The following is a 21,995-nucleotide window of genomic DNA, read 5'->3' on the forward strand; positions in this document are numbered from 1 at the left end:
GTGTGGTGCGTCGGTTTGACACCAGAGTCCCAGGCCCAGTGGATTCAGGCAGAGAGCGCTCCTTAGCGCAGCTCCGTCCTCGCGACTTCTTGAGAAGTGCTTTATTATTTCAACTTTTTCGGCTTTGTGCCTTATGTTTCAGGTGCAGCTTATTCATGGAGCTAGAGAGAGTGGGGGAAAAAAAGGTGAAAATGCAAAAATACCATTTTTAAACCTGGAATCCCCTATCTTCTAAAGCAGATTTCCTCTAGGTGCTGACATCAGAGGGGTTCTCTGTCATGATAGGACTTAAATCTGAACTCTTTTTCTGCAGTAATTACAACAGGTATCTTTTGTCCCCTTTACTAGATGAAAAAAAGAACAAAATTTAGAGACAAAGATCGTCACCAGAGTCTCAAGGAGATCCAAGCTGAGATGATCATTTCTCACAATTTCTGTCGTTATTCAAGATAAATCACTCCGTTCTGCAAGAAGCAGCTCACGGTGTTGCAATTATTTCTATAGCACCGTATATACACAGGATGGTGACAATAAATAATCCTGTAAAATCCTTGGCTGTTAGGCAAATGAGTATTACTTTCATGGACCAACTGAGAGGAGAAGCAAAATGACCTCTTAAAAACCAGGCTGAGCAAACCAGTGGCGGCTCCCAGATTGCAGTTTAAGGATGCCGCCTTCTTAATTTCTTCCTTCTTGTACTAGAATGCATTTCTACAAGGGCAGAATATTTATTTTTCCAAGAAACATTAGGAGTAGCTGTAAATGCTTACCATGAGAGAAAAATTGGATTGTTTTATAAAACTGGGCATCCTGAAGTTACAGAAAATGAAGACAAAGGCTCCTGCAATGATTTTTTAATATCTTACCTGAGTCGTTTTAAAAGTTCTGTAAAATTTAGAGAAGACAGTAACAGTTCTTTCAGTTGGGTTCATCTGCCCTTTCCAAATCCTAAAAAAATAGGCAGAGTTCCTACCTAATTTTCAGCTGCACAAATACCATCCATTCTAATAATAAGATCTGTTGGAAGAGAAATAGTATCTGGCTGTATAAAACGTTTTTTCTTTTTTTTTTAAATCTTGCTGTTTTGAGTGTAAGAGTTAATATTTTTTTTTCTGTAGTTTTTGGTAGAAAATTCTCCTGTTTGATTCCTGCAGGGAATTATGTACTATTACTTAAATATTTTCTGCAAAAGGAGTTTTTATTTAACCCTAAAGGTGTGTCCTTTTAGACACAGAACTGCTATTTTGAGAAATTTCCAGTCTTGCTGCTAAACACATGGGTTCAGCAAGAGTAAAAAAAAATATATATATATATATATGATGGGAGTTGTTAGACAACTTTAATATATGGATTGCTGCTTTGGTTTTTATTTTCTTTTTTTTCCTGTTTCTTTACAGAAAGCCTGAGCCTTATTAGCGTATGACTATCTGCAGTGTCTTACTAATATTTACTTGCATCTTACAAGCCATCTGCATCTATATTCCCCTTTAAATCTGTGTCAGTTCTCAACATGCTTTGCTTTCAGCCTTTATTCTTGTCTCAGCAAACATTCTAGTTTCCTCCAAAAGATTTAAATGTTTGTTTCAGTATGTTTGTTATACAAGCTGAAGAATTATAAATAAGCAAGTATGTTGTAATAGCAAGATATATGGAAATGTAGTTTTTTGCACATTAAAGCACGCTTCTAAACACAGCAGCTATTGAAATTTTTTCTCTAGGTCAGTGTGCACTACTGGTATGTTTGCAGCTTCCTGTAAACAGAAAAAGTCTCCTTTAATAAAAAGGAATTTGTAGTGAAGAGGCACTTCAGCTATGCATTTTAAACCAGTCGTTTAGCTATTGAAGTAAAACATGCCACCAATGTAGTAAAAGGCAACACTTGAAAAGTTCCATGTCAGGATATGAGCTTTTTCGTGTAATATTTATTCAATAGGTGTTTGTCTGCGATAAAACGTGATGTATCATATTCTTTAAATTTCTTAATTTTGTAGATAAACCAGTACTCTAGATTTCCCAGACCTACTAAGAATACTACATGCAACGTTGGCTAATAAATTTTAATGCCTTAATATTAATTCCTGTTGACATGTTTTTTCTTACACTGATTCAGCAGAGAGGCCCTAAAGCACAGAAATGACACTCTGTTAAGCAATGTGCATAGTACAGTTATTCACAATCGCTATGAAAGAGAAGACTAAAGCAGTCAGCACTATTTCTGGGTGTCATGAAACAAAAAGTGGCTTTATCCTATTGGAGCTGATCCCAAAGCACATTGCAGATCTTATGACCAGAGAATTAAGGTTAAGAAGTCTGTTCTTGTCAGCTTTAACTTGGGTCAAGGGTATTGTTGGTTAATGTGCTTGGAGTTAAATATTAGCTCTTTATTTCCATAGGCAAACTGGAAATAGAGTTTATATTTAAATTCTAAGAAGTGATTTTTTCATTTCATTTCTTTTTTGTGTTATTATTTTCTAGTGTAATAACTAAAACTTTTGCATTTGTTTTGTTTTATTCTTTGTGTTTTTTTGTTTTCTTTTAAGGTCGCTTGAGTTATCCACATCCAGGGACTGACAATCTTCTGATGTTAAATGGTAAGTGCTAATCTTATAACAGTTCCTAATTATCTCTAGCTTAGTTTAAATCTGACATGTTAGTATAAAATTGTACTATTACATTGTTATTGAATTACTTGCCTCTAGTCTTCAACATTAATGGGACTAGTGCTTTCCATTTTTCAGAGCTGAATGGCAAGAGCTAATCTTGCAACAGCCTTTCATTATTTCTAGCTTATTTGAAATCTGAAATACTTAAAAGATGTACTATTCTTTTTTGTTCTTAAGCTCATGAGCATAACATTCTCCAAAGCTCTGCTAAAAAAACTATTATACTCAGACATGAATGAGAAAAATAAGAAGGCCAGAAATGCATGCTTTTCTATCTTGTGTAGATAAAATGGTGAACTATATATTTTTTATTACACTTTTGTGAAATAATATTTTACTTGTGTGTGGTTTTTTGGAACTGGCTTTGTCAAATAAGTTTCTAACTGCAAAATATGCTGAAGTTAGAGTTCATGTTCACGTTCCTCTCCCAGTAGGTCAAACTTCATGAACATCTGCTACTCAGTGAAGGCATGAACTTTAGCCTTTGTTCAAGGCTAAAGAAGGAAGCAGAGCTTGGTAATCCATCTAAGTCAATAATAAATCAGGGGTTTTGCACACAAATGTTTTCTACATAGGGAAAAATTAGAGCTGTAATACCATAGCTTCACTAGATAAGAAAAAGTGGAATCTGTTGTACACAAAGCAACTACATTTTTGTCATTGACTTCTAATTATTGGATAACGATGAGTATAAATGTTACCAGTAAAGACCTAATTATAAAAAAGTACAAACAGAATAGTTACTTCAGGTTTGTGGGTCTGTGGAGCTCTTTTTTGTTCTTGTTGCCTTACCCTTCTGCAGAGTCACTTACACTTGTGCGATTGGGTATAAATTGTAAAACAAACAAAAAAATAATTTCCGTTATGTGACACTGTGAGTAAATGTTTAAAATTTTAAGGATATTCCTATTTGGCTGTCTGTCCACTAAAAATAAGTCTCGCACAGTGGACATTTGAAGAATCAGGTCCTTTTTTATTGGATAGTTAAGATAATGGAGTACCTTGGAAAGTAAAAATAGCTATTTACTACTGAAATAAAGTTCATGCTTAGCCCACACAATCCATATTCCTGATTTCTGGTTGGAAATTAGGTTGAATGTAGATGTGCTTGATGTTAGGACATTTACAACAACTAACTTTCTGTATTTAACTGCAACTCTACAGCCTATCCTACAAGCTGGTTTTCTTGGGTGGTATCTGTTCTGTTGTGATTACCTGCTGATTTATAATGAAACATTAGGTGGGAAGGTATTAATATTGAGCAGTCTTATGAGCAGCTGAAATATTTCAAAGCAAGAAACATTTTAAAATTTGTTTGCTTTAATGCTTAGGATGGTGAGCTCTTTTTGTAGTACTGCATGCTAGAAGAATAAGTGGGAAGTGTTGTTACACTATCTGGGAAAAAAGGTTGTTGCTTTTATTGGTGACATTGGAAAAATGTCTCTATGGTGACAGACTAACCTGAAAAGCCTACCACAGAGGTAGAATATGTACTAAAGAATACCTTGGTTTGTTATTAATGCTGGTGGGGTTTCCACAGCTGTTTGGAAGGTAGCACTCAGTGAAAGTGCTGTCCTTTTTAAAAGCTGCAATACTACAAACAACCTTCAGTAAGTGAGATAAAAATAACAATTTGACTATCTAAAAGGCAGGTGCTGCAAAGCCTAATTTTTAGGTATGCCCTGTAGAATTTGATTCAGAGCCCTGTTTTGGACACCGAAGCTCTCTGTAATGCATGTGGAGAGTCTCTGTAATGCATGTGGAGAGTGCAATCATGTATACTGGTGGGGGCCACCTGAAGTTGGAGCTTCTAAACTGGAGCTACATGCTGCTAGAAAACAGAAACACTAAGAACGGCTTCTGGGAAGCCACAGCTGCTTCAGACTCTGTCACAACTTGTCTTTCTTTGCAAGAAGTGAAGGGCTTTCTCCAAATGTGTGGTAAGGAGAATCACAGCTTGAACACTTGTTGAAAAGCTTGCAGACTTCAGTTTCCTCTGCTGAAGAGGATTCAAACGAATGTTTCACAGTATCCCCTCAACTGGTGCCTTGGAGGGAGGAATACAGAAGAGGAGAACTGATAATCCATAGATTTGTATTTATCCCTTATTTTCTCATTTAGAGTTGTACTCACTACCAGGAGGAGCAGCAATATCAGCCCTTCATAAAAGCAAAGCAGTAACATTTTAAAGATGTGGGACCCATCTTCGTGTGAGCTAACAGCAGATTGTAACCCTCAGTGGATTTTAGTAGACTCCATTTTAGTAGACTTGTATCTCTGGATCCCTGTAAGGTTCTGACATGAGCCAGGCTGGAATTCCTCAACCCTCTTAAGACTAAACACTTCTAGATAAAACTGATTTTTAGCTAGTTTTTGTCTTCTTAAGTGATAGATAATTTTCCAGCTCATTTAACACATACTTACTGAACTGTACCTAATATTAATATTTACAGTTCTCATTATTTGAAATAATGAAATGAACCAAAGGAAAGCTGATTTATGTTTTAATAAATTATATATCTGATAATTATATATCTGTTACAGCTCAAGCTGTATAAAAATGTAAAAACTAAAAAAATGGATTTTCAATGACCTCCCTCAAAAGTCAAGGAAAGATAACCGTGGAATGGTTTCACTTGAGTACATCTTTAATTGTCAACTCTGTCTTACAGTTTTTCTGTATCAACTAATAATGCAAAAGTCCAATTTGTTAGGATGTAGGGTGTTTTTCCCTATTATAGGGTTCTCACCTTTATCGTTTTAGTGCATTGAGTTGTTTTTTTAATGACTATTGAAACCTACTATAATTCACCATTCAGTCAGTTTAGGAAGGGAGCGTTAGACTTGCCATCACTTAGAGATACTTATAGTTGGTTGTGCTTTTAAGAAAGGTGTTCTGCTTCAAAGAGAAGTTACTGAACTTCCTAATATAGGAATCGCTGCATAAGATTCTGTGGTCTGTCATGCATGCCAAACTTGAGTGGTCATCATGAACTCTTTCAGCCTTAAAACCTAAAGGAACCTGAATAGAATTTAGGCACCCAAATGCGATAGAATATAGTGGGAATTAAGCACCTACCTCCTTTACCCAATACTCTTGAAAAATCTCAGCCATAATTATTGATCGGTTTCTTTAAATGACAAATAAGTATTAACAAAAAAAGGCTTCATTTCTTCAGTGTCCCCCATCTGCTCATGTAAATCAGGACTGTTAAGGACAAATGGTATTTTATCTTAGTTGATATTATAAACTTCAGAGTTGTATTTAAATGTAGGAAGTTGGTCTAGTGGGTCTTTTTTTTGTTATACAACATAAATATTTTTAGTTCAGCTCAGCAGTTTCAGTTACTGAAATAAGTGCATATTTGATCTCTGGAGGGTAATTCAAATACATGTCCGAATAAAACAGAAATGATACATTGACTATCTGCACGATAGCACCGCTCACAATTTTGCAAAAGTATCTGACATCAAGACCATATAAATAAAAAGGCGGAAAAAGTGTTTACTTCTGTCTGCCATATTTTTTTTATCTCTGAGCTGATTTAAGTTTTAGAAAGGTGGTGTTGATTTTTTTTGACAGTTTCTAGACTTACTAGTATGCAACGTAAGGGATATAGAAGCACTAAAGAGTACCTTGTAGTTTTTATCTACAAGAAGAGGGAATGTTTTTGTTGTAGCTACAGCACCTAACATTGGAAGGTTGCAGGGTTATTGGACCCCATTTTCATTGGACATATAATCCTTCTTGCATGTGCTACCTAATCCATGTTTTCTGAGTGTCTCTCTTGCACTTTCTCACTTACATGAAATCTTTCAAAGTTTTGGTTAATTAGGCTATCTGCCTTTACAGAGTAGAGGATACAAAATTATTTCTGTATGACTTACTCTTTGAACAAGTTCAGGAAGGAAGGAAGGAAGTGTAATCTCTCATTTTTTTGCTGTCATAAATCAAGTATAACTACAACTGACGGGCCTTCCCCAAAGGGCTATCTCCCCTGCAACTATTTATTTCTCTAAACACAGGCACTAATTATGTAAATGTATATATTAAATGCATATATTAAATACATATAAAACTATATTTATATCTCTAAATATATATAATGTGTATATATTGAGTTATACACTATATATATAGTTATACACACCACATATAAGCATGTATGCTCTGAAGGGCATACAGTATGTGCATGGTATTTTAATAAATAGAGAAAAATATTTCTGATATAATCTAGTTTGAATCTAAAAGAATATCTCATTGCTCACCTTATACTAAAAGTTTGTTTTAGTGAGACTGTTTCCAGAAGCAATATTTAGCCTTTGAAAGACAGTACTATAGAAATACGTATGTGGGGAGATCAAAATACTGAAGTTACAAAAGGGATACGTTTAGTTCAATACCATATTTGTAGTGATTTGGGAAGCAGTCTGATGAGAGCCTGTAACCTTCAAGGCTTTGTAGTTGTTGTTATTAAAGCAGCTTGTCCACTGTGGTCATAAACTCTGGATAAAAATAATCAAAAATAACGAGTTGCAAAACCATAGGGGTTGATATCAGTGGTCACATTTATTGCAGCAGTGCCTACAGATCGTCTGAGAATGGGAGCAAAGTTTTCCAGACTTTATAGACTCAGTGACAGAAAATCCCTGCCCAAACTAGTTTACAGTCTAAATGGACAAACCAGGTAAATAGCAGGAGAAAGGGGTTTGCCATATGGGTAAAGTAAATAATGTGACAACATCAAATACAATTATTTTTCTATTTTCTCTGCTATCATTGTTTTTCCCTAAGCAAAGAATATACAGACTACGCACTTTGGTGTGTCATTGTAATTTCTGTTTATATTGCAACAAATATCCTTTTAAGCAGAATTGCATTGTGTAGGAGTTTTTAGCATTTTAATAGCCCTGCTGTGTTTATCCCTAAACTTACCGATATTTTAAAACACACAAAGAAAAATAGTTCAGGTGTTCTGTAACAAAATATTTTTTTGTCTATCAGATTGCCTTAACTATGAATATATAAGAAAATAGCTGAGCTGGTTTTGTTGGCAAAAAGGAGCAGATCTGGTGGAAAAGAAGAAAAATCACTATGGCTTGCGCTAGAAGTGCTTTATTAGTATGCATTCGTTTAGTATTCTCGGAGAGAGAACATGACATTGCAGTCATTACTGTGGGTGTGATGCACTTGAATTTTCCCTGATTACTCTGGTTTTACTTGGGGGGAGAGAAGAGCACAGGGTGTTGGACAAGGGCTTGGTGACACAGCTGCTAATGCTGCCTGTGAGTCACTGTGTCCAAGAGTCAGGAAAGATCCCTCCACGCTGCAGCAGCAGCAGAGCTGCTCTCTTGTCAGTGCCTGACTTCAGATGAAAACAAGTCTGAAGTTAGACATTAGTCTCCTTATGCTGCATCGACTGATAAGAGAACTAATCGCATCCTCTGTTGAAGAATATGTTGCCTTTTGTGGATGCTATTTTCATATGGGAAATCTGAATTCAGGTGTTTCCAGTCTTGTTGAAACTGGGATTTCTGGTTTTGGATCACTAGTGAAAAGTTGAAGGGTATGAAAAACTAAGCAAAAGACTGTTCTAATCCACAGCGATTCTTTCAGGTGGAAGAAAATAAATTAGAAAGCAAGTTCAGTGCAAGTTGGATAGGAATATACTTAATGTTGTGTAAGAAATCAAAAGTATTAAGGGAGAAAAATACGAGAGAGATTCTCAGAATTCCATAAGCAGTCCACTGAATTCCTAGTAGGAAAAAATAAAGAGAATAAAAAATATATATAAACTTACTAAAAATTTTGAAAAATCCCCATGCAAATGGTAAATACCAGCATATAAGTATTCAACAATATGGAAATGGAACAGTGAATTTACTTCACGAATCATTGACTTTGTGAGACTGCATGTGTATCAGTGTCTCACAACCAAAGTTGCATTTTAGGAGAGATCTGTGCATGGAGTCCTAGTAAAATAAAAATAAAATTAATGGGGGGACACAGTAATCTTTGTTCATGAATGTCACGGTAACATGGTTTATAGTGATCTGTGTGGATATTTAACTACAGTGCTATAATGATTAAAGTAATCTTTCTCAGATATGAAGTCTGAGAAACAGGAATTGAAAATACTTTGTGGAAACGTAACTAAAAATTACACATAGCTTGATAGTTTTTGTATTAGTAATCTGCCTATTTTTAGTTGCCCAGCCTTCAGGCTGAGGAGCAGTCAGTGCAGTCTGCTGAACTGTAGCTGTGAGTAAGATCCCTTTAAGAATCTTGCAAAACTCAGAAGTTAGGAAAATCTTGGACTTGCTTGCAGTCTGTCAGAAATTGTTGCTTTGCCTTTGTGCAGTATTTGTGATACAATGCCATTTCTTGTGACTTGTGCCCTGATTTTGTTTGCTACCACAAGGAGTCTTTTGTTTCAAACAAAACCTTGCGGTTAATTTTCTGCTAGGTCTTTTCATGAAAAAGGAAGGTCATGGCTTATAGCATTTGCATTGTCACTGCAAAGGACTGTACAAACTGTTCCATGGACCAGAATGTTTCTGTGATTAATTTAATGCTGGCTACATGCTTTTTAAAGTAATATTTTCCTTTTTTCAGTTGCAGTGCCCTGCGTAATAATGAGACACTTTTCTAAGATGCAAATTGCGTTTGTGGAGATGAATTTTAAAGTTACTACATTTTATGCTTCTGTAATTAACATGAAGTTAAGATCAAGTATAAAGGCACATTGAATAATTAACATTTGTGCAATGATATTGCTGTGTTTTATAGTATATTCCTTACAGCTGCTGCTAACATCAGTTGAGTAGTAAAATAGTGGGATATTTAAGTAAGACTTCAGTTTATTTGCAGTCTAATCTACAATTAGCAGTGGCAAATACCAATGCAGATTTTTATTTATTGCTCACCCACATCGTTTTTTGTATGATAAATATTTTCATATGTGGGCATAACACAGTTGTTTGACATTTTACAATTTGTCCTTTGTTTACATGCAGCGAGGAGTTATGGGCGAAGACGAGGTAATTCACTTCTGTTTGTTACAGTACAATTAATCCTGATGGAGCTGTTACTGATCATTATGATTAATTAATCCAGATTGTTGATTATAAGCGCTTATCTGCATGTTTCCTTAATACGGGGGAGATGGAGGGTGTGAGGGGTGCAGTCTAGATTGCTTTGATCATTGATCTCTTTTTTTAGTTTGAATCTCTTCAAATGAAACTCTCTCTCTCAGAGTTTGAATTCCAAATCCCTTAATCAGTTAAAGCTCTGTAGCTCTAATCATAATTTTGTTCATGCTAATGGTAACTGCTTGCAGTTGTTGCCCCCTTTAAAAGTATACCGTTTGCTGGTTGTTCTAACTCATCTCCCTTTGCTTCTGTGTAAGTGCTAGTGTACAGAGTAAAACCTAAAAATATTTCATAAACTTAGGAAGAAATCTAGTGGACGGCCCTTGGAAATGGTAAATAAATTCTCATAGTATAAATCAATATATGTTCACTGACCCCAGAAAACCAATACTGATTCAGCTATATGAGAAAGTCACCAGTGGGTGTTACAAAGACGAGGTAAAGTGTGCAGCAAATCATACAGATCTTCAAGAGCTTCAAAATATTCACAATATACACAGAATTTCTTGTCTGTCTGTCTGCCTTGATCTCTGCATTGGTTCATAACGGGTTGCTCAGGAGCCCCATTTGAAAGAATAATGTCGTAGACCATGTGTAATAGCACAATTGTCTTTGGAAAGTTTCTGGTAGATTTTGCTTAATCCTTTTCACTGTCATAAAACAAAAAGAAATGAGTATTTAAAGGGGCTTATCCTTTTAATTCAGTCTTTGGGAGAAATCGGAAAGCCTAGAAAGTGACCTTTTTGCTTTCTTCAGATGAGAAGCATTTAAAAGTGGAGAGGAGGGAGGAAGAGGTGTTTGGAGTCAGAGCGTGCTGCACTAAGTGTGTTAATCCATTGTCCTCAATGTCATCTTAGCTCTCTGAGGAGCTACAGTGCTTTTGGCAAACCTTTCCCCACATTAAAGAAAAACTGATCTCACTGATACCTCTTCAAAATGTTTTCTGATGGTTTGCTTCGTAATGGAAACAGCCTTAGATTCTTGTTGTCCTTAGATTTTGACATTGGTCTGTGGGGAAAAGAATAAATTACTCTGAGGATTATTCTTTTGAGTTTCTTTCCTATGTATTTGTAAGTCAGAAATGGAATTATCTAAGAATTACTTTGAGAAACATAAAAACTTAATTTTCATTATCTGAAGAGATCATAGAATCATCAAATGGGTTGGGTTGGAAGGGACCTTAAAAATCATATAATTCCAACCCCCCTTCAATAGGCTGGGACAGGTACCTTCCGTAAGTATAAATCGTGTGTCTGTGCCTTTTGTTTGCTTGTTCAAAAAAAGGGGGGAAGAAAAGAAGAAGAAGAAAAAAAAGAAAGATGCTTTTGTGGCCATATTGTAACCAACAAGTTAATTAGGATTGGCATATTTTTGAAAGAATATTACCACTTCTTCATATATGCATAAGACCTGATCATCATTCTTATAACTGCGAGTTTCATAACTTGAAACTCACATCAACACTACTTAGCTGCTGCGGTCTTTTCCTTTTTGGGTTGTCATAGTGTGGTCCTGTTCCTCTTATGTCTAAATATATCATTTGCAGGAAGAATCTCCCTTGCTGCCTCTTCCAGCTGCGTTAACCTTCTGTTTGTCCATTGCTTTCTGACTTTGCTGCCCCATCGAACACAGCCTACTTGCTTCCAGTTTTCAAGGTGCTCTCCTGCTCCTGTTACCCAGCTGCTGAATGCCTCCTTGTGATAGCAAGCAGGGATGCCATCGCTTGCTTCCCACCATATTAGGATATTTCCAAACACATCACCGTTTTTAATGGAAGGAGGGAGCACGTTGCAATTTCCTGGTTGCTGTGTTCCTCTCTATCAGATAAGCCCTTTAGACATAATTGGGAAATGCCACCATAAAGATATCACAGTCACTGGCTTTGTTAATGCAGTACAGTCCAGTGGTCCTGCTTCTGTTTGGATCCACGTGTTGATTACATTTAGTTAATTTCTATCACCTTGTGTTTTCATTCGGTGTTTTTGATGTACTGTATTTTTATAGTGGATTCAGATATCAGCTTAGGGCCTACAGGTGTTATTACCACAACGTGGGTCATTAGTCATGATGTTTGCGCTCTCTTCCTCCAGCCATGTCTTTAAGCACTTGATCTCAGGTGGTCTAACATGAAACAAATGGCCTTCCTACTGCTCTCATCCCTGGCTTATCTGCACAATTTCTGCGGGTGTCCCTAGGGGGCTTTCCTGAGGTGGGATAAAAGTTACAGGTTGCAGTACGAAGCACAGCTGAGATACTGCAGACTCCAGTGTCAGGAGCTCACTGCTTCTGCCTATCCATTTGCAGTGGGTGAACTTAGAGTAAATTGGGTATTTGAGGTGGAAAATGAACTTGTCTCCCAAAACTGTGCTAGGTTGGTTTTTTGGTTTTGCTTGCTTCTTTTGTTTTTGGAAGGCAGCTGAATTCCAGAATGTCCTAAGTAATAACAACTTAAAAAGTGAGAGGGAAACAGCAAAATTGCATTTCAGAATAAATGCTGATGTGGAGTATTTTTGTTTCAACCAAAATTTTTCTTTTTGGACTTTTCTGCAGTTCAGACTAACTTCTGAATTTGAAACTGTTATTAATCCTTGTTGCACTAAAGCAGTGAAAGTTTGAATAACCTGAATTCATAACCTGACCTTCGGGGTCTTCTCTTTTGGAGTTCTATAAAATTTGCAAATTATGAAAGTGGTTGTGTGTGTGAAAGTAGGACGGAAATACCATGTTTTCACTCCCCTTTGCCATCTATATGTCAGTGTTGATCACTTTGCAATTGCAAAGGTGTCCTGTGGGCTTCTTGGATTTCACAGTTGCAACTAGCTTTTCAGTTTGAACATTCATTTCTACCGGGGGAGAGACATGGAACAGCAACCCCTGGAAAGCCTGGTTTGTCTTGTCCTCAGAAAAGGGTAACTGTAGTCTCACTGCAGACTGCTACATGTTAGGAACCACAAAAAGGCTTCCCTTTGCAACTGTTGTAAAATTCAGAGCCAGTATAAATCAGCATTGACTCATTTTTCAAGTGTTACATTATGCACGCTCATTAAAATTCTCTCCTGCTTTCACAGAAACTGATCTGTTCTTGCATTATCAGAATCAGATAATTTCAAAAGAATAGAGAAATCATACCTATCTGAAATGTCCTACTGTGTATATATTTTTTCATTTCCCTCAGGTCACTTAAAGTGTAATTTTTAGACGTGCGGTAGTCATTCATGTGATAGAAGCTATCACTTTAACTTGAAGCTAAACCAAAGGCAAACTAATTATAAATTCACTTAAGCAGCCCTTAATATAATCTCTTTCTATGTAATACCCTCTATTTAAAAGCAAATTATTATCTTACTTGATGCAGCAGAGTAACTTCAATATAACGTAGTATGAGGTATTATGCTTACAGAGATGTCAGTTTACAACCTGGAATTTCCTTTTTAAAGATTTAACGTATTTTTCATTATCTTAATTTTTCTTAAACTAATGTATGCTTTTCTAATTTCTTGTTGTTTTTATTTTTACTTTCCAGACCGCTATTCCCCCATTACCCGTTCTAAAATTACATAACTATGTACTGCCACAGAATTGTTTTAATATGTTATTTTTTTCTTTTTAAGGCCGTTCTTCCCTCTTCCCAATAGACGATGGGTTGCTGGACGATGGTCACAGTGATCAAGTCGGAGTGTTGAATTCACCTACCTGCTATTCAGGTCATCAGAATGGGGAACGAATTGAGCGTTTTTCTCGGAAAGTGTTTGTTGGAGGTCTTCCACCAGATATTGATGAAGGTGAGCTGCCCGAAAACTACGCAAATGAGGTTTGGAGGGAGGGAGAAAGAGAAAAACCTAAATGAGGTAATGAAAGTAAACCACCCAGCAAAATAATGTTGTATAAGAGGCTACAACTACAGTTCATGTTTTTTGATTTGTTTTTAATGAGATGGGTATGTTGATGGGTACGTTTCACTTAGTATCACTTGATGTCATCCATTCCTTTTGATTTTGAGAAGATTTATTCGTTTATGCTTCCACACTTCCAGATTGCAGAGTTCCATCTGAAACCTGGAATTTGTTGCTTATGCTTACCTTGCAGTGGTATGGGGCATGTATATTCCTTTCATATACAGCTTAGCCCTTCGTAGTGTCCTCTACCTGAACATACTTCATCATCTATTCACAGGAAATGTCTCTTAGTAATTGAATTTCAAATTCTATTTTACCTGAGCATCTCAGAAGTGGTTTAGAAAGGTTAATATTATTCGTGTTCCTAAATAGAGAAACTAAGGCAGAGGAAGGTCAGTGGCAGAGCCCTGTGTGATGCATTGAATACAGAAGATAGCAGGGAAGTTCAGATTATTATGTGATGCAGTTGGAATTGCTTTGTATAATAGTGCTGATCTGAAGCAATCATGCTGTATAATACTAGGTTTCTCCTGTGCAGATAACTGTAAATTGCATGCTAGCTTTGTAATGTAAACAGAAGTCCGTTTACAAGGTTCATTGTAATCCTAGACTAACTTGCATACCAAATAAGCTGACTGTGGTTAATTATCTTTCAGACATGGGGAGACCATATTTTGGTTTCATCTTCATGACAGTGCTCTCCGGAAACGTACTAAATGATTTCTTTTCATATACTTCAGCTTTTTTGGTGCACTTTAGCTTCAAACTCAAAAGTGCACTGTTGCTTTTAATACAAATGCTAAACAAAGACACATGGAGATACCTTTTCTTTCTTTCCTGTTTATATGCTGATGACAGGATGCAACCGAAACAAATAGAGTATATTTGTGTTTGACGAGTTACTGCTCTTGTAGAGTTTAGGGTCGTGTTATTGTTTCTCATGACACAGGTTCTTGCAGGCAATGGCAGGAAGCAGCAGCTGGTGTAGAAAGACATCATGAAGGAGCGTAGTGGATCTTGCAACAGGCCTATTCATGGTTATATTAGAAGCATTGCTAAATAGGTGATTTTCAGTTTCTGTTCACAGTATCTGCTGGAAAGTACTATCATGCTAATTGTGGTACTTATTATAAGAACATTTGCCTACAAAGGTCTGGAATGTAGATCACTAAACAATAAATTATTTCGGTTGTATTCAAACCTGATCCTGAATATAAAAAAGTAACACACCAGTTTTCACCATTGCCTTCAGTTGTCCACATCCTTCTGAAATCAGCTGTTGCTGAGCAATAAAAAAAATAAAAATAAAATTAAAAAAAAAAGTAAGCATAAAATCACCAGAAATATTTTGGGTAAATATTAACACTTGGAAGATGTATCTATTTAAGTTTTTTGCTTCTCTTTTTCCTTGAAACCTCAACCTTTGCTAAAAAACAAGATCTTCATTTGATAGTACTTCTTTATTTAGTTATGTTATTGATTTTAATTTCAACTGTTGTACTTCTTTTCAGATGAAATTACTGCTAGCTTCAGACGATTTGGACCTTTGGTAGTAGACTGGCCTCACAAAGCAGAAAGCAAGTCCTATTTTCCACCAAAAGGTAAGAGAGTTGGGAGGTTTTGACCAGTCACTGAGTGCAATTCTTAATCTGGGGAACTATCTCATCTTTTTCCAAAGGGTATAATTCGCAATCCCTGTGAACAGTTAATTCTACAGTTTCAATGCGTGTTCAGACAAGGATCCTTAACATACCAAGTATAAAACAGAATTGTTTTAGTACTGTGCCTCATTCAGTGCTGGTCTTCTGAAGAAGCTCCTATATTCTCATTTCCCAAATATTAGATCAGCATTATGTGGTTGTACACGTCATTAATTCTAAGGTCTGTATTTGCATTTCTAATTCCTAAAACTGAAATTTGATCAAATTTTAACACTAGGTCGTAGATTAAAGTTCTTCTAGAAAGTTACAGACAGTATTCAGAAGGATGTATTTGAGTATATTATTAAAATACTCAATTTTATGTTTATTTCATTTTTAAGATGTGAACTTCCTATTGAAGCGCTAACTATCTTTATTGAGAACTGGATAAATATTGATTTTAGCTATTTTTAGTATTGCTCTTTGATATTCAAAATCTAAATGTTCAACAAACTACTCTGTACATTTAAGTAATCTAAATTACGTAGCTTATCTCTGTACAGGTCTGCTCATGTATTAGTACATATAAAATAAATGCAAAAATCTGATCCAGAGGTTATTCATTTTGTAGCAAGTGCAGCCATTTATTCTTCCATGGAAGTAACAAATATAGGCACTTAATGCCTTTATAAACTGATTCTTCAGTTATCTGACCACCTATGCTGTCAAAAAAAGACAGGGATATTGTCCCAGATCATCATCTGAAGAGTAGGGAAAGGAATTGAAAGTATTTAAATAGTTCTTATGAACACTATATGGAAATTCAAACACAGAGAGGCTTTGGCTTTTTGGATTGTCAGCCTGATGTACAAAGCTACTGTCTAGCTAAGTTTAACTATCCTAAGGAGTGCATCTCCATTCATAATTTACCAAGAGAAATTCTTGAGCAACTGAAGGAGAGGCAACTCACAGAGCTTTTGATGTATATATCAAAGAGGGAAGGTCTAATATATTCTTCGCTGAAAGGAATGAGTCCTGGCAATAATTTCCAAGGAGATAGTCCTGTCTCAGAATCTGAACATCTTAAGGATACATTTTCAGACTTCCTTGTTTAATAAAGCTCTTTGTATAGTTGGAAAATGTATAATTACTATACTAAATATATATTTTTATGTATATTCTAAGCAGAGCTTCTTAAAAGCAGAGAATGTAGATTAAAGCTGATATAATTAAAATTATTCTGTTGATGTAATTAACTCACAAACACATACAAAGCGTTAAGTTGATTTCACATGATTAACTGATCCTTATTTGAAGCTTGATAACAATTAAAACTTTAGTCTAATTATCAGTTTACTACAATATTCAGCATTGCTTTGTAATGTGACAGTAGCCTGGCACATTTAAAATACAGAGTAGGTTTCTCTTTATAGATACACTGGAAATATAATTTACTATTAACTGTTGAACTGAGTTTATATCTGGTTCTTTCACTAGACCAGATAGGAACTGTGATTATTTTGCTATAAAATATCATAGAAATTTGTCTTACATATTTGAATGTTACTTGTGCAGGCAAGAACTGTGTATATATATTTAATAAGATTTCTAAAACTGCTAAAAATAGGCTAAATGCTAAGAAATCTTTGAGCCTGACCAGTAATTACCAATATAAGCAACATATATTAGCAGAAGGACTTCATTTTTTTGTACTTTTAATCTTCAATGACTAGTTTATTACCCTGCATGGAGCTAATTCAATGTACATCTATTTTTGTCCAGTCTCGTTAGATATTTGAAATAGTGTTACTCTCCAAAGACATCTCAGCATTATCTGGTTCTGGGCTATTCTACACAATAGCATTCTCTATGGTGAAGAGATGCAGCCTGGTTTTTTTGTTGTTCGTTTGTTTTGCGTTTTGTTTTTTTTTTAATATTCTTGTTAAGTTTTCCAAGCTGTGCTTCCTTCCAGGCTCTCTGCTTATGGAAAGTCCTGAGGGAAGGCCAAGTTAATAATAAGTATTTCTTTGCTTGAAGAAATACAAAAAGTGTACTGATCTGTCAAGGCTGGCTGCCTCCTGAGAAACACCAACTGCCTTTTCCTGACTAATTACATTTTGTATTGGTTCAACACAAAATTGGGCCGGAAGAAAACAGGAATTTTAAACACTTCACCCTAACTTTACAAGGAAACTCCTTTGTGAAGAAGAAAAAAAGTGATTATGTTGAGATCAAAGTACAAAGTCAGTAAGTGATCTGCCAGCTGTAATCAGGAATTCCTCCCCTTCTATCTTGTCACTGTTTATCATAACTCCTGTTATTGGTGAGTTGGCAAAGACACTGATTTATGAAACCTCACACGTGTTCAGAGCGACCTGCCGAGCTGAGGACTCCGTTCTCATGGTAGTGAAGCTCACGGCAACGTGGTACCGTGGGGATATGCCGATCCAGAGGCCTTTCAAAATATGTCCAGTTAGTTGTTCGTGTGTTCTGTACTATTTACAGTCTATATAAAACAGAGGGTAATCTGTTTTAAAGAAAGAGTACCTCCAGCTTTTTCTAATTATCTTGGTGTTCCCATTGCATTCTCTCCCAGTAGTCATGTGGTAGCTTCATTTATTCAAGGTTAAGAACTGCTAATTTACAACTGACTGAAAAAAATAGGTTGAAAATGTTCTATTTCTAGTTCAAGGAACAAAACCGTAAGTCCATCTGTGTTCTGTTGAACTTGGTATCAGCTTATTCAATGTCCCTGGGTAGGGCTGAGCTATGTATTCAGGCTAGTAGCTGTAGGTGTCTTCATGTGTGATTAGTGTCTGAGCTTCCTTTAATCAATGGGAATCTTGCCAATAGAGTCACTGGAGTATAGAGGGCTGTTCAGGTCACTGTAACATAAGCACATTGTGCTTGATTCATTTGCCCAAACTGAGGATATCAAAAAGATTTACACAGGGCTGGCAAATGTGGAGCGGTACCTACTGAAGTCCCGCGCCACTGGGGAGCAGCAGCTGGAGGTTAGGCAAAGCACCGCAGAGGATAAATCATGCCAGACCCCTCCGTGTCCCACTCGGTCAGCTGAGTCCCTGCCCAGACACCCCTGACTGCATTAACTGGGTCTCTGCTGGCGACAGGAGGAGCTTTCTGCAGTGCCTGTAGAAATATGGAAATAGGGGGGTTTGGATCTTGACGTGAATCTACACCACCACCCCCTTATTGGAAAGTGCCTTTGCTAATAGCTGAATCGCAACTGTGTCAGTTTGCACTTTCTTCAAGTGTAATTTGGAGTTAATTCTCGATCAGAGGTGACTAAGCTGCATAAAATATTTATGCTTTAAAGATTAATTAATATGGTGATGAGATCTCTTTAAAAAGGAGTAGATTAGAGTTCCTGTATCGTCCCAAATGTGAGTTGTTCCCATCGAATGTAGTTGTCAGTATTAACCTGTAGCTTGCGCTGATTTTGTCTGTTTTGAGCTGTGGCACGTAGCACCCTGTGGGCAGGAATTGCACGGGCACTAAGGCTGTTAACTCTCCTCTGGGGAGAGTCTGTTGGAACAGTAGGACCCAACCGTAAAACAAAATACGGCTCTGCTGGCTCGTATGGACAGTGCCATGCTGCTGGGTTGTTTTGTTTTGTTTTGTTCTAATTCTTAAGAAAGTTTGGTAATACAGCTAGGATTCGTCAAATTTATCTGGTGTGTTTCTTATTTCCGGTATCTTCAGATATCAGGGAATGTTGTTCTACAGACGGTTATAATCTCCGAAAAGGTTTCTGTATTCTTTGAGGTAGTTTTCTGGAGATGTCACCCCTACCCGTTCCCTTTGGAAGCAGCAGTATTAGTAACACTTCCACCAAAATGCAGAGGAATGTGGTCAACAGTTAGTCTGACGCTAACAGGGGTTACCAGAACTTTGTCTGCCACAAAAGGCATACATGCTGGTACGCATGAACAAGACATTTTTATAAGACTTGTTTCATCTAATACTTTTCACTTGCAAACCATGTACAAACCATACAATCTGTCTCAGCAAGTAATACCTGATCGTGACCTGCTGCTGTCGGTGTACACATGACCCAAAGGCATGAAGCAGCTTCCTTCAAAGAATCCGATTAGAGTAGCTTTTCTTTTCCATTGTAAACAGCCTTACGTTGCTATTGGGTATGAAGCTGTTAGTTATATGGCAGATGTGGTACAGCAGAAAAACAAGAAACTAGAGAGTTAGGCTGTTCTATAGTAAAGTACCTCTTACTCTTCACCCTACCTCCCTACCATGTTTCACAGTTCTTACCTATACTTTCTATCCCACATAGTAATTGTAGTTCAGTACTACTACAAACCCTTCTCATCGTACCTATACGCATGTGACTTTTGCAGACATTTAACACACAGGCATTTAACGTACACAATAGTTCAAGAGTTTTAGATGTTGGGGGAAAAATAATTCAATAAAGAGGTATAATAAGAAAGCAGAAAGAGGTGAGAATTAAGTTTGTGCCACAGTCACTGGCATCTGGTAGCTGTAGGAAGAAGAGTCCTAATTTCCTAATTTATGGTACCTAAATGAAGTACCTAAGAGTGTAATTTCCCTTTGCAAGCTCTTTCTAGTTAATTAATAGAGAGCCTGGATGTCTGGGCATCTGTGGTCTTGCAGAAGTCTGGCTAACGTATAATTGATTTGTGCCCGGAAATGTGCCCTGGTACGGGGCAAGTGACAAAGAGTGGTTTGTGTGCAGACTGTGCGAGCCTACCCTGCCTCCTCTGGGAGGGATTGGCTGTGGCTGTGTATGTCTATAAATGCTGGACCTGGAACAAATTATATTCTATAGCCAGGTTTGTTCACCAAGACAACTAGTTGTTTTCTTCCAGGCTGTATTTGGGGGCAAACTAAAATGCCTTTTAAGTCATTGAAGGACTGGAGCTGTGCAGCAAAACCACAGCCAGACCAGTTTGGTACTGCAGGCTGTGCCAGGTTTCTCCATGTCTTCAAAAGGGGAATAGAACAACTAAGTTCATGACACAAGCCTCTCTGGTGCTTAAAATTAGGTGGAGCGAACCCAGACTTCTTTTGCAGATAGTGTTGAGAAATAAGTATTAGTGTATAGTTCTGGTTTTGCTTTCCTTGCTTTTATTTCAGGTGTGGTAGGATATAGTAACTGTAATTGTTCCCTCATTGAGTTGCTGTTGGAATTGTCTGTCTTTCCACAAGCCCACAGCTAAGCATATTAATAGCTGCAGACATACAGATGTAGGTCATCTGGGGACACTGACTATATTTATGTGTCAGGAGTTATATGGCAGTAACCTTGATATGCTTTAGGATAAAAACTGATGAAAAATCGTCTTCCAGCAAATTATTTTACTCACTTATGGCTGCAAATCTTTGTATAATATCCGTTTAGCCCTCACCTTGGTTAATCAAGTTTTTGTGTTCCCATCGCTCTTGTCCTGGCTCTCCATTCAAACAGGAATGTGTTTACCTGGCTTCTGCACAAGTGAGGAGAGTTATGTGGGTCTGGTATCACTTACCCATGCCAGTCTGCACACACCCTGATTCAGTGAGTTTTACATGGGCAATATGTGAATTTTAAATTGCAAGATAAATACAGAAAGTTATCCCCGTTAAACAGTAGTTACTGGTTAAGCTTAATTTAAACAGATTTTTCATTGCTGAACAATATTTTTTAATGACGGTGTATTTCACCAGGAAATGCTTCAGCCAGAGCTCAAAGATTCCCTACAGAATTGTTTAAGAAACTAGCTTAGATTTACATGAAAGTATAGCATATACACAGCCTTGTCATGTGTCCCTGCTAGGTGGCTGTGATGGGACCATGGTATGAGGGATAAGAGAATCAGGCATGGGTTATTAGAAACACCAGCATACGCCTTTACAGCTTTTTATTTAAATCCTGCTTTTGCTCCCATATATTTATAATCAGTTGTACATTAGTTTCTCTGGTCTTATATTCATCTAAACACATTGATTCATTAATGCTCATCGAGATGCATCTTGCTCTGGTTTTGCCTTGACCTACGCTGTTTGCAGTATGGAATTGCCAGGGATTAAGCAGTGCCTCTCAGAAAATCAGCATCATTTCCAGAAGGCTTGGTAAAGCAGCCACACTCTCTCTTGCCAAGTCCACTCTAGAGCAGGTGCTTCAGCATTTACTTTTCCATCCAAGTAATAAAACATAACTCATGTGAAAATTCCACGCTTGCTAGTAACATCAGAAAAAAATGAGGATTTATGGTCCTGTTAAAGTCCATTTTCGTATACAACCCTAATTGCACTGCAGGGCACCTGCAAAGCAACACATTTTGTATGTATCATTATACTGTAGCCATTAAAACATGCTAATGTGTGAGGTTCTTTGCTTGTCTGACTGTTTTTACTGTAGCATTAAATAAGCATTTTAATTCCTATTTTTATACTGTTTAGGAGGCTTGCTGGGTCACTTACGTAACAAAGTACTTTGATCTAATCTCTAGAATAGAGATTAGTTCTTTGTGCCAAGTCGGATTTTCATTGTATAATGTCTGTTGCTGCCAATGAATGATGCTCAGCGTAAACTTCCAGTATATGATAGAGCAGAAATGTTTGCTTTTATTTGATTATTAGTCTCTTTTGACAGGTTTTTTTTT

The 21,995-nt window shown here is 36.8% G+C and overlaps 1 protein-coding gene across 4 annotated transcripts in view; it reads left to right on the forward strand.

Moving 5' to 3' along the window:
* CPEB2 (cytoplasmic polyadenylation element binding protein 2) overlaps positions 1 to 21,995 on the forward strand; it is a 54,233-nt gene that overhangs the window by 21,619 nt on the left and 10,619 nt on the right. The window contains exons 4-7 of one of the 4 annotated variants that reach the window (XM_048046013.2): positions 2,541 to 2,591; positions 9,681 to 9,704; positions 13,427 to 13,597; positions 15,223 to 15,312. In XM_048046013.2, coding sequence (XP_047901970.1) covers positions 2,541 to 2,591; positions 9,681 to 9,704; positions 13,427 to 13,597; positions 15,223 to 15,312 — 336 coding nt within the window. Of the gene's footprint in view, positions 1 to 2,540; positions 2,592 to 3,118; positions 3,180 to 3,221; positions 7,352 to 9,680; positions 9,705 to 13,426; positions 13,598 to 15,222; positions 15,313 to 21,995 lie in introns of those variants that run through there. The other 3 variants (XM_013180056.3, XM_066995659.1, XM_048046023.2) reach the window with 3 other exon arrangements.

This window comes from Anser cygnoides, chromosome 4, assembly GCF_040182565.1.
Source record: "Anser cygnoides isolate HZ-2024a breed goose chromosome 4, Taihu_goose_T2T_genome, whole genome shotgun sequence".
Taxonomy (NCBI): Eukaryota; Metazoa; Chordata; class Aves; order Anseriformes; family Anatidae; genus Anser; species Anser cygnoides.